Source organism: Pholcus phalangioides, unplaced genomic scaffold, assembly GCF_987345545.1.
Source record: "Pholcus phalangioides strain wild (caught in Gottingen) unplaced genomic scaffold, Ppha-v1.0 ptg000004l_1, whole genome shotgun sequence".
NCBI classification, from domain to species: domain Eukaryota; kingdom Metazoa; phylum Arthropoda; class Arachnida; order Araneae; family Pholcidae; genus Pholcus; species Pholcus phalangioides.
The window spans coordinates 50,922,992-50,937,393 of record NW_028301597.1 but is presented as its reverse complement, the minus strand read 5'-3'; the positions used below and the strand labels follow the sequence as shown (position 1 = coordinate 50,937,393).

General features: G+C 34.6%; 1 protein-coding gene across 2 annotated transcripts in view; it reads left to right on the top strand.

Moving 5' to 3' along the window:
- The window catches only part of LOC149087808 (cell adhesion molecule Dscam1-like), a 190,262-nt gene that overhangs the window by 94,612 nt on the left and 81,248 nt on the right, over positions 1-14,402 (top strand). For both annotated transcript variants that reach the window (XM_089231720.1, XM_089231721.1), the window contains exon 2: positions 6,940-7,260. In XM_089231720.1, the coding sequence (XP_089087846.1) occupies positions 6,940-7,260 (321 nt within the window). The remainder of the gene's footprint in view (positions 1-6,939; positions 7,261-14,402) is intronic.

Here is a 14,402-nt window from a genome sequence, read left to right as displayed (position 1 = left end):
AGATTTTCACCATTACAACTTTTTTCAAGCGCTAAGAGATGACAGTTAAAAGATATAAAAATATCTAGAGAGGAACGATACAAATACAAAAGCCGCAACAGACATGTTGCCGAATGAGGTGACTGAAAGTCAGTAAGTGTAACTATTGTTACACTTCATATCATATTTTTGTATGAATCGCTGTTCAGGCAAAGTACGGAAGACTGGCTACTAAGCAGAGATGAAGATGAAAAACAATTCACGTGAATCTGCGGGGAATCGAACCACCGTCCTCCTGCAAACTGGGTTATTGCTGATTAAGAACAGCGCATAGGCAGCCTTCTTTGAGCAGAAAATGGCAGTATTTTGTAAGTTAATGGTAGACCACTCTCTCGCCCAGTATGCGAGGGGACGGTGGTTTAATTTCTCGCAGATTGATGTGAACTTTTTTTCTGGAACTCGGTCTCGTCTCCGATTGGCATCAGTTCTTTCCTATTATATGCAAAAGATATCCCCCCTTATTCATCAAAAAGCTGATTGGTAAAGCTCATATTTCCATGTTAAAAGATGGGGTTGTTCATACATTGTCTTAATTACCCTCGCCTGCGCAAACATTATTTCGTAACAGTAGTTCAAGCCAACATATTTCTTTTAAACCGTGATCGAACACTTATTTCTTATAAACGTGCAGTTCGACTACTCTCCCCCCCCCCCCCACCAATACAAATATACAGATACAAGGACACAACGGGCAAAATGCCCAACGAGGTGGCTGAGAAAAACATGCCCATGACAAGTATGGATGTCATATATTTCTATAATACAGCAACCTAATTACAAATGCAATCACAATATTATACAAATATATATATACGTGATAAAATATGACACAAAAATATATATATACATGATAAAATATTACACAAAAATATATATATACATGATAAAATATTACACAAATATATATATGCATGATAAAATATTATACAATGCCCATAAAATGTATTTATTGGTTGCCTTATTCTAAGTATGGATAGCTTCTCTCGATTTACCGTTCATATTCGATAACATGTTTATCGTTCTATGTTGCTAATTCAGAAATTGATTTATTTTCCGGGTCACATTGAAATAAATTTTTTTTTTGTTTTTTTTTTAAATTTAATTCGCATTCACAGAATGTGGTTGTTTTCGCTAACAATTTTCCCTGAGAGAAATGAAAGTTTTTTTGTTTGTTTTTTTTTGTCTCAAACAACGGTATTTCTAGTATTTTGTACATGGTATTATGCAAATACATTTTCGCCAGAAGTAACACACCAACGACTCTTAGTTTTTTGCAACTGATCTCAAAACATTTTTGGGGCAATCACTGCGTGACTATCCACAAAGGACGGGAATAAACTTGTACGAGGAGATAAAAAACCTGTACATACAAAGCAAACATTTACAGTTCTCTGTGGTATATTCCACGCAAACATGCCGCCGTTAGAATCACTCGTTGTCAATAGCAGGGACTGCACCCTTGAGACACGCAGAAGAGTAAGAATAAGTATAAAAGAGCCGAGAAAAGCAGTCATTTGTATGCATGAACTGGAATAAGACTGAAACTACAAATACTCTTTTTCCCCTCGTTCGTACATCAGCCATCGTTGCCGTTTGTATACAGAATTGTATGCAGCGAGAGGGAATTCAAACTCCTAAAAAATAAGGGAAAAAAACGGCACTGATCAAGAAGTGGCTGCGAGATACAAACAAAAGCAGTTTTTCTAAGGGAGCAGCGGCGTTAGGATAAAAAAATAAGTAAAACTCCCTGGAAGAGTGAAGATCAAACATGAGAAGATGCTACAAAAAATAAGAATTCTATATGGAAAAGAATCGAGATCGTAGAAAAAAGAAAAGATCAAACAGAAGAATAAGAATCGCATGCGCGTATTTTCTTCGACTCTCTCTGCCTTTGGTAATCTTGGCTTCTATGTAGCTACCTGACTCTCTCTCTGTAAGAAAAGAGAGTTGGAGAGAGAGGGAGTTGTGTATGAATTATGCAAAAGCGAAGCAACCTCTCAGCGACTTGGGAAATACTTCCTGCCGTTGCTCCACGAGGGTATAAGTTAGACGATGTATAATGCAAGGGTTAGAGGACCACGTTATGTATCGTTTTAGTCGGGAATAGAAGAAAGCGAAATCATTCGGGATTGTTGTATGGAAGTGTTTCTCATCAATCACGAGATCAAACAGCATAAGAATTAAGAAGAAGCCGGAGGGGGAGAGAGAAATTGAACCACCATAAATTTGAAAAATTTTGATTTTTTTTTCCATGCAGCCGCTTTTTTGTGTATTTCTGATTTGTATCGTTTCAAAAAACAGCATTAGAAAAAATACAAACGAATGAAAGACGCACACACACAAACACATCAAAAATAAATCTAAACACGCACTCTCTCTCCCTGCTTGAAATATTATTCACATATTCTATGTGCGAATTTCCAATCGCGTCCAATTTTAGTTCATTCATTCAAACCGAGCTCAACTCCTGTCTATCGCCTTATGCTACCAATTGATTTGAGCCGGAAGTGTGAGGATATCTCCGAAATCCCTGGGGTCGTCCGATCTCCTAGAACCGAAACCACTGGGAGGGGTGACGATAACAATTATATACGGTGTATACCAATAATACATAGTACACACAGCTTCCTCACGACATTTGAGCATTCACGTCCCAGGCTTCAAAGTTCAGCTGCCTCGGGAGCAGTTGTTCATACGGCGCACCTCTTCCCCCCCCCCCCTCCTCAGATTAATCTTCTTAAAGTATAGCTAGTGGACCCTCAGGAAGAGGATTTCTAAAAAAGCTGCTTTGCAATTGTGGCCGGCCGGCCCTAAGGTCAGTCAATTGGTCTTTGGGTGGTGGGCTCCCACGTGAACCCACACTGTTAGGTTGAGATCTTGCTTCCTTTTCGTAGTTGCTGGCTGTCTGATATGTCAGCCAATGAGTATTTGGTCTCTACAGGCCTCCTTGGCCCATCATCATAGTCCTCCTCTCTGTCTACGTTGGGATCCTCTAGGTGGGCACTGCACCCACATATTTACATTCTGCTGAGCTCTAGTTCGTTTGGCCCAAGTGCAGGCGGTTGGATCTTTTGTGTCTGAGAGCCCCAGTTGCCCTTCTTCATGGTCTTCGTCTCTATCTAAGGCTCTAGTTGCGTCCAGCACTAGCAGTAGTCTTTGACAGTAGTCTTGACAGCTCAGGCTTAGCATCCGACTTTTGTATCATTGAATAGGTCTTTGGTCACTGTGGGCTGCCAAAAGTTTTCTTCATGATCCACTTCTACATATTCGTTGAGGACATCCAGGCAGGCACTGCTTCCGCAGGCAATTAGTCGTCTAGGTTTTAGTTTACTCAATTTTAGTTTAATTAAAAACTACGAACCCTTAGAGTTGTTTTTTTAATATGCATAGTTAAAAAAATCAACTCATGGTCTTCTGAAAATCCCATATTCACGTGGTGGAAATGCTTTCTTTATTTCACACCAAGTAAAACTCCGGTCAATCGCCACGGGGCAATATGCTATCGAATGAGTTGTGCCCGAAGTATGAATGTGTATTTAACACTCTGTGAGAGGGTATCTAGTGTTGTGCGTAAGTAGGCCTATAATGTATAATGCGTAGTGTATAATGAATAATTATACAGACCTACAACGGTATAATTATTAATTCATTACACTTCACTCACTATGAGTTGAGAAAAGTTCATAGTTTAAAAATTTGATTGCAGGTGGCAGCACTACACATAACAAGCATTACAGAAAAAACAAACTTCACGGAAGGTTCACTATACGTACACACACATTTCAACATGTACCAATTCGTTAGAAGTTCCGCAGAGGAATATGGACGAGTTGTATGTCTGGTTTGGTAGTAGTAGTAGTAGTAGTGTTGCGCGTGAATTTTAGTGTTGTCTTCTATTTTTCGAACTACGGGTGAAGTGTACTGATTGTGTATTTGCTCCGTTGTAAGTCTGTTGCTTTTTCCGGCGAAACATTTTTAACGGAAAGATGGGCTCACATTGGTGTACATACTGAAAATTATCCTCGCATGCAAAGAGTGCAAAACATTTCACTCACGCTAAAGAAATTACACAATTAAGAAAAAAAAAAAGAGCTCACATTGAAGAAATGAGTAGTGAAAGCAAAGCTAAATTTTTCCTTTGTGATATTACTAATTTTAATTGATTAATTATTTTTCACAAACTCTCATTAATGTATATACACAAAACATTTCAGAAATTTAACTTAAATCTTTTTTTTTCGATTACTTTACGAAGCTAGTATATGACGGCTTTTGAGAAGAAATTCACTGATACGTGATTCCCCTACACGAAGTGTGAATTACAAGACATCCAATTTAATGACGCCTTGAGTTCGATTAAATCTTCACACGTTTACATGGATATTTTTAATGAACTTTCATGTCTCCATTACGTGCGTGCGCGGAAAGTATAAGAGACGATGAGCGTCGATTAGTAATAAGTTAGAAAATAACACTAGAGACAGGTAAAATGGATCTTTAAGCCCGTGAAATGAACGATAATTTTTGCATCAACGGCAATTAAGATTTCGTTAATTTTCGGCTTTCTTTTTCGTTGTTCAAATCGGTTTTATGCGCCGTCGATTGATTTTTGATCTTTCGCCGCTTCGCATTACGCATTATTACACTTTTGTCCCACGTGATCAGAATTTATTTTTCCTCCCCCTCGAGTACATAATGGATGCTGATTTAAGTGGCGGCAAATAACTGAGGCGTAAGAAATCCTCACGTCGTCTTTTTAACAGTTTTGACAAGAAGAACATTAATTGGAGAATAATGAACTGAGATTATCTTTGGTGAAGAAGAATATATTCTGGCTTCTCCCAATAACTTGGCGATTCAAGAATAAACCTGATGTGTGTGTTGAGTAGCTTCTGGAAAACATTTCTTTCGAAACAGTGTTTAATAGTCACACTTCAGCAGTTTCCGCAAATCCTAATCATTATAAATAGGTTCTGTTTGCAATCAAATATTCTAAATTATTGTATAAGACTGAGTAAAGAGACTTGTTTATAATATGACACCTATACGATACATTTCGTAATTTTGCGCTTCTTGGACATTTTTACAAAAAAGTCCCGTGTTTAATAAACGAAGCTTACTCCAATTCATAACCCTTATTAAAATCGGGGATGAAGATGGTTTGCATAATTTATGAATTGCTTTACAACAACAATACATAAATATGAATATTAATTTCACTGAACGCGGGATACTTTGGCCCATTTTTTAAAACTTTCAAACTCACTTTCAATAAACCCAATATTATAACTACCTTTATGTCTTAGTAATTTTTTTTTATATGAATAGGCTCTCTTGTATTATGAATATGCAAAATATCAACGGATCTTTCTTAACTTGCGCTAATTAAAAATAAATAAACATTTTGGACGAATTGCATTTGGGTAATTTTTGCCCACTTCATTTTTTTCCTACCTTAAAGCATTAAACGAAAAGCTAGGATGTTTCTTGAACCTGAGCTCGTGATAAAACTTCGGCTTTTCAAAGAAAACTTATATTTCAGCTTTGAAAACAGAAATATTTACATGTTTCTTTGAAACTTTTACTGTATAATCTTATGTTTCTATCGATTAAAAAAAATACTTTTTAACAGGCTTTGGAGGCTTAATTATTGGAAAACCATAATCAAACATTTTGTCAACATGACTAGCAAAACTGCTAGTGCTTCCTCTACACCAAAAACCATGGGATGACCTGGTTTGCTATAAAATGCATTTTTAAGTATGTTTTCCAATGGTGTTTCGAGGTATTTTAAATTTATCTGCAGCTTTTCTTTTATTTCAACAGATCTAATTGCATCTAAACAGTTTTGAAGGTAATCATTGCTATAGTCTTCGACTTCGAGGCTAACGCTTGTAATTATACGTCATTTTTCAAATCTGGAAACAAAAGATTGAAATAGGAAAAAAAATTAAAAATAAACATAATTAATTCAATGCATAATTATGTTTTTAAGTGTACTCACAAATGAAGTACCAAAGGTTGCGAAAATACTACCTACCTTAGCCCGCCATTCTGAAATGGTCAAAGTAGGACGTATTTTTGAAGTTACCACAGATCAAACTTTCAATTAATGGTTTCGGAAAAAATAAACGAATAAAATCATATTAGATAGAGTTGAAAGCATTGAACTGTGTTTCTAATTAGGTACCCACCAATCTTGAAAACGCTGGGTTACACAATTCCCACAGTTAAAAGTTTTTTGAGAGGTGAGAAAACCACGTGCAATCAGACCATACAAAATCATCACTGTTGCTGCCTAGTCGGCCATTCGTGAAGTACCCTATTCAATCGGGTTACCTTCCTTAGTTACACAGCAGTAAAAACTACAAACAGTTTTTCAAAAAACATTTTCTACAGTAATTTTAATAAATTTTTTATACGCATATTATTTTACTGTTTTATGCCAAAATAGCTTGTGTTTACGGAATTTGCCGTATTCAATTTCTTTTCCCGTGAGATACATTTTAAATCACTGCACAATTTTGGTAGCGCTGCATCTCTCGCCAAGAGCTATTTATAAGGCATATATGCAATTGGCAGCATTTTTAGTAAGAGTTGGCCTGTCCCATTTTTATAAATTTATTTCCCGTAATTTTCTCGGTCAAATGTGGTCACCCCAGTTTTAATAAAACGAATTCATATTTGATTACATGTGATTATAGTTTAACTTGAAGAATTTTGAAAATACCAACTTTCATTATAACGAGATAATTTGATGAAATTCTCCATGTCGTTGAAACCGAGTTTGACTGCATGTGATATTCAACTTTCAAATTAAACTACATAGTCTTTGTATGAGTATCTCGAGAAGTAAGAACTAAATGCTTTTTTTTCTCTTCTGTTTTCTTATTGGAATAGATGCAAACCTGTTCACGGATCACAGAGCTCCAACGTTCACGATAGAACCACCGAATAAGGTCTTGTTTCTGAACTCTTCCGGAGAATCCGTCCATTGCGCCGCAGTCGGTAATCCGAGACCTGCCATTTCTTGGATTTTGGCCGACGGCAGTCTGGCGCAAGACCTGCCAGGCTTGAGACTCTCCTTACCTAACGGGACGTTGGTCTTCCTTCCTTTCAGAGCAAGTGCTTACAGGCAAGATGTCCACGCTTCGACTTACAGGTGCTTGGCTTCCAATGTCGTCGGAAAAATCGGCAGTAGGGACGTCAAGATCAGAGCAGGTAGAGTATGGCATACATCATTACTACTATAACTACACTATTGCTACTGTTTCTGTAACACATCTAGGGAATTTCTAACGAATCGGTTTACATGCCGGAAACTTTACTTTTTATTGATATTGTTAGTTAGAGCTTAACATTATCAACGAGTAAGCTAGAACCGAAATTTCTATTCGTTAAATCGAGAAAAATCGTTGTATCGAGATTCAGATTAACACAAATATATATACACAAACTTCTAAAAAATTCGTTGAACCGTGGAATTCATTAAATCGGAGTGAGACTATGTGTGTTCTTCCCTTATTGATGACGTCAGAGTTTCACGTGTTCCGTGTTTGAGAAGTTCTGCCATCTGTCTTTTACATTGGAAGTGAAAGTGACAGATGCCCAAATTTTACATGGCATGTGCACCACCCTATCTTCTTCGCTCTGGAGGTACACATTTATGTAGCTCATTCCTAAGAATTTTCTAATCCAGAGTCCTAAGAATTGCATGCCGAAAACTTTTCGAGTGGAGTTGTTAGTATAAATTTCCTTGGTCCAAGGATTCGAATTTCTTGGTCCACGGGTTCGAATCCGGGCATAGAACGTCAGAAGCAAGTTGTTTACCTACCGAACCTGGGGAGACCACTGATGGATGGAGCCTTCATTTCCCACCCAACTCTCCTCTGGTTGGACTTTGCCGTATGGCGATATATGACCGGAGTTGGTGTGCGGTAAATTAGTATCAACTTCCTATTTCATCATCAAAAAGCGGATCAATGCATTTAGGCAGACGCACCGATCCTGAATATCATCAACTAGGTAATGAGACGTTACAGTAATTGGATACATGCATGGATTTAGGTATTGCAATGTACAGCATCTTGGATTTCACCGATCATTACCATGGCATAGTCTGCAAAGCTAATAGAAATTCATATAATGTTATGTACGGCATACCGCAAGTGTGATGCGCGTACGTTGTCATATGAGCTTTGCGTGTACGTCCGCCTGACCAGAGTTATGTTCGCAAGTATGGGGCCCATACAGAATCACGGACATAAAGCTCCTCGAAAAGCCACGGAGGTCGTTTACTGAACGAATAGCAGGCATGAGCTGCTGATGTTATTGCCAGAGGCTACAATTTCCGAGTTTACACTCGCTGGAATGGCGTAGAATCACTGCATATCTGAAAATGTACTACAAACTAGTCCACCAAATTTTTTATCTACCATCGAGAGAACCTTTCTTCGAGATCATAGACAGGCGAGTTAACCTACGGAGGCATCACTTCCAAATAAGGAAACCAACGGCCAGAAGAGATTGTTTTTTTCCACAGATATACATGCTGTGTGGCGAGAATATGGAACAGACTGTCATCAGAACTTGTATGTGCATCAATACTCAGATTTGCTTCCGCTATGGAGGATTTTGACCTGGCTCCGTACCGTATGCGAAGCGCTATCCTTTTTGACTGTTATTTCTAATTATTTTTATTAGTTATTCATAATTGTTATTATTTTTCCAGTGTAAGTGCCTTCTGGGGTTATTGCAAATAAATAAATAAAAATAAAATATTATGCGTACCTTTTTTTTCATTTTCAACGGTTTGAAAAAAAAAAGGAATGGCTTTAATAACATAACATAATTTATTTGTCCCTAGTCAATTTTTTTTATTATTATGAACAAATACACACACATGCAACATTACACAAATATTGGACAATATCACACAAAAAAGAATACAAAAGAAAAAAAAAAAAAAGACATACACATATAACGAATACACACTATGTAGCCCCAAGGGATACCAAGTCTTTCCAGGAAGCAAAAAAGAAATTGTATTTCATTTTTTCCCCACCATTGTGAGCAGCCAAGTACACAGTATTATTATATAAAAAAAACATAAGAAATTTAAGGCATGATGCATAACAGTTCAATTTAAAATGACAATCCATATTTAGTGCAAATTTAAACAAGATGATGCGAGTATATATATATATATATTCTGGGTATAACCTTAATACACATAAAAATATATAGTCTTAAGCAGTGTTTATGGAAAAAAAATTGTTAATATTATATTTATCTAGCTTTTTATTAACAGTTTCAGAACATCTCATCATAATTTTGAATGTTTTTTGCATATATGTAAATTTCATATTTCATTCATTCATAATTTGAGAGTTTAGTGTTATTAGTAGTTGGTTTTTTGACTGAAATGAATTCATAAATTTAGGAGCAGTAAATGAGAAACACTTTTGAAAGAGATGTTTTTGTTTTCGGCACTTCAAAATCATGTTTGAATCTCGCTGCTGTTCTATTTGTTTTTCTCTGAAGCCAATTTTTATTTTACGTCGCAAAGTTTATCGTTCGGTAAATATAATAATAATATAAAGTATAATTGTCTGTGTGTCATGTCTAGTGTGTGACAGTTACTTTTTCTATCGTTTCCAGTATAGGCTTGTGTTAGCATATTTCTTACCTTGTTATATATGTTACTTAGTTGCATGATATTACAATCGTATGCTCCACCCCACGCACACAAACCGTAAGTTATAATTGAGAAAAAACACGCGCGTAAAAGACATCTTTCAAAAAATCCTCCCCTATCAAATACTTGAGCTTATACAAAAGAGCTATAAAATGACATTTTTTTTTTGTTATTTTATCGCAATGAATATTCCATTTCAAGTCATCCTATATTGTTTCCCCCAAGTATTCGTATTCATGCGCTCTTACGATAAAACTATAAAAATTAGAATTTACAATTAAATTACGTATTTTACAATATTTGAAAGAAAATGCAAGGAGAGAAAGAAAAAATTATATTTGAATTGACACGGTGGAACAGTTAATTCATAATGTGATTAAGAAAGCTTAAGAGCAGTAGCTAAAAAATGCTCTCGAGCCTATGACGACCTCTCTGTACTTGTGACGCACATAAATCTTATTTCTTTCGATCTGAAAGAAAGATTAAAAGTTAAAAGAATATATCGGCCCAATAGGTGCAAATATATTTATTAATTAAATTACAAAGGGAATTATGGTAACCAAAAGCTGATATACGATTTTCGCACGTTAATTCAATGACAAATTGTTAATAATATAGAAGGGAAAGGAAAAAAACTAGACAAAAAAAGTAAAAATTAAAATAAATAGAATCGCCACTTGATGTTAACTATCTACATAATCAATTTGAGTTATTGTTTCGATTTAGATTTACCTGTCGATTTATTTATTATTTGATACAGCAAGTTGATATCAGGTTAAATTAATTTTTCATTTCGTAATATTTGTATAAATTTTATTTATTGTCTTTCAATTCATTAATTTGTTAGTGTGACATTGCTATTGCAGTGCCTTATTAACTGCAGTTAATGAAACAGAAGGAAAGTTGCTTTCGCAATCAAAAGAGTTTCATCTGATTTTCTGTAAAAAATTCATAATTGGTTGTATAATTATTTCAGAAGAACGAGTCACAGCAGAAAGAAAAATAAGAGTGACCGGGTGAGTCACTTCACAAGGCGTGTTGATGTGGGAAAGACATAAAAAGACATGGATAAGGTAGGGGTACTGATAAGAACACATGAATGGAAGACCCCATGCCGATTAGACAATCCAATATTGTCACTTCAACAGTTTGGTTATGGAGAACAGGTGTTGAAAAAAAACCCATGGGATTAAATTTAAGGCAAAGATAGGATTTAAATAAAATAGTTATTTGGCGAGAGGGAGGGGGCTGAAGGGAAAGAAAACCTCTTATCAGTAATAACAAGCGCTTTTGTATATATGTACAGACGAGCACGCACGTATTGTTCATTTCAAAGCCGCTTGAAAGGTTGAGCTCTTGCAATGCAGCTTTGGTTCATTCCAAGGGATTTTCATCCAGAAGATGGTTAAATACAGTCATTTTGAACAATGCTAAGGATTTACTTCGAACACTCAATGGCAGAGAATTCCAAATGTGAATACCCTCGAAGAAAACAGTATTTCTCTTGAAATTTGTTCTCGCTATAGGAGGTCGGGATACAGTTTCTGGAGGAGAATCTTGTTGGATAATCCGTCTGCAGGGATAAGAAAAGAGGAAATATGTGTTGGTCTATGTAGTGATTCATACATCATTATAGCTAATTGATATTTTACCAAACTACCTAACGGAAGAATTCGCCAGGGTTTAAAAAAGAGGAGCCGTGTGCTAATTAAATGAGGCAAAGCTCATCACCCTCAATATTTTCTTTCGAGCAATTATCAGGTTCTATTAATGTTTCTTTATTCAAGTTAATACATAAAGTACACGTATGTTTACCTAACGCAAATGTCACAACTAAACATATTCACCTGAATTTAGTAATTGATTGTTATTAAATTAATTAAAAACATTTTTAAAGGGCATTTTGGCATACAATAAATAACCAGTTTTTGCTCAGGTTTGACGGGGATATGTTACCATAATAGGTATGCAATTTCTTGTGTATATTGTTGGATGCTCCGTGTAATCCGCAGATACGAATTGCGCTACTTCGACAAAAAAAATACCATCATATAATTCGCATGTATTAATCGTTATCGCAAAGTTAATCTTGCCATCGTTAATCTGCAAACATTTTATTCATAAATAATGAATTCCTATTTAATGGAAGTTAAATTTCAGAAGAAATGAATATCTTTTTTCACAATCTATAAATCTTTAAAAAAAACATTTTTTATGTGGTTAATATTTTTTTAAATATTTACACATATTGTCCACAGATAAAAAGCAAGAAAACATGGTACCTATTTTGTCATATCTAATAAACCAATAACTTAATTGGATTAATTCTGACAGAGAGATGGAGATTTTTTTTTTGCTGCATAAACAGTGATGTCCTCTGGCTTGCTTTAATAAATTTGCGTAATCCATGGTAATCTCCTTATTCCTCACCTCCACTGATGTTGACAACTTGCCAAAAAAAGGAATATATTTGAGGGGAAAAATTTTTGTGACAAAAAAAGGAATTAGAGAAGGAATAAAGTTTGAAGAAAAGAAGAAAAAGTAGATAAACAAATTTCTTGAAAAAATTAATATACTATATACATGTACAGTAAAACCCCCTCTTAACGGATATTCTTTTTTACGGCCAAATAATAATTTCCACTTGTATAATAAAAGAATGCATTTCAAACCGCTGATTAACGCGGTCACCCCTCTTTTACGGACGAATTTTTTTTGTTCCGCCGGTGACCGCAAAAGTGAGGTTTCACTGTAAGTAATTTTCACAAAATATTGTATTTCCACAAAAAAAATTTATATTAACTTGTATGAGAAAAACTGAAATTAAAAAATTGATTTGTTAAATAAAGAAAAATTTGTTGTACATGGCCAATAAAAACTTATGAATACAGTGCGGCCAACCTTACTTTAAGGGGGCTCTTACCTCTAAACAAGAAACTTCCTCTAGTACCATTAAAAACATTATTTAACCATTGATTAATTTAAAATTTTATGCGCATATATTAGATGGTATATGCTATCCTATGCCAGTACAAAATTTTAAATATATCCAATAACTATTTTTTTTTGCAAATTTTCAAAAAAATTCATTTTTAATAGCTTGCACGCATTCTAAAATAAAATGACATCAGTTAAATTGAATAACAATTGATTCGTAATGACGAAAACAGTTGAATTCATAAAATGATGAAAAAGAATCTGATTTATCGCTCTTCTTTATTGACTCTATCTTATTTAAAAATAAATGTTAAATTTTAAATATTTATATAAAAAATTATTTTTTTATATCCCGAGTATTTATATGTATACATATATATGTTTACAAATGTTTTCATATCCAAAGCATGTGTCTCAAATATTTCTCGTCAATTTGGGAACTGCAGTTTTCTTTATTTTGAATCAATTTCATTGAATTCCATTGATGTCGTGCTACTTGATCAAGCGCGAAAGGTGTAAAAAAATATTTTAATGAAAATTTGCAAAAAATTGATTATTGAAGATATGTAAAGCTATGTAGTGGGGTAGGATAGCATATACAATTATATGTATGGGTATAATATCTGAAATAAATCAATTGTTAAATAATATTTTTAATGATATTTCTACTAGGGCATAGTTTCTTACCACGTTAATAATAGGAGAATACTTAAATTCGTTTCAAGGCATTATCACCAACATTCGATTGAAAAGATCCCAAAATCATATCCATTGTATGACAAATGCATCCCGTTGTAGAAAATTTCTAAGAACTTCGCCAAGTTTCCAAACAACACGAAAATAACTAATTACGCTAGTCACGGAGAACGAACTTGGCACTTCATTTGATTAAAACGCATCCTGGAACCACAGGAACGCATGTTTTACACAATAAAGGCATCGCAGTATGATATTACACTTTCTCGAACATCATAACAACAGATAGTCAGTTTAAAGATAATTTATGTATCAAGCCCAAAAGAAAAATTTCGAGCAGAGAAGAAGAACGAAAAGAAAAAACTGGAAATAATTCAGAAAACGTTAAAATTCTTTTCTTTCTTCCTTAATATTTTCTGATATTTGGAAAGTGTTCAACAAGAAAATAATAAAATGAGATATACATATATATAGATACAAAAAAAACACGAAAAGAAGTTTAGCGCGCAATGTGATATATCAGATTCGTAAATCATAGGAAGCTACACGACAGAACTTACACACGAGTGCCCCTCGCGGTGATATAGAAATGGGCATGAATGGAATAGATGCCTCGCTCAGATAATAACCAGCGTACAGTATAGAAAATAGAAAAATAAAAAATTGAATAAGGATTGTATAAGAAAGAAAAAAAAACTGGAAAAGAACATTTCCCGAAAAAAAAAAGAGATTGACATCATTTCTTTCACCGAATAAAACGAGAAACTTCGAGAAAAAAAAATGAAGTAAAATTCATAAAAACGATAAAAAAAAAAAAAAATGTAAGAGATAGATCCAGTGCCAGATGCGTTGACCTACATTTCTTAATTCATGTTTTAAGGAATTTCTTATTCTTTATCCCGGAATTTCTTTTTTAAATATGAATTCTTACAAATGCCATACCACACACACATAGTCATTCCTTGCCAAATAGCAACTAGTAAATAATAATAAAAATGAAAAAAAAAATGAAAAATTTGCTGGCAGATGCTAC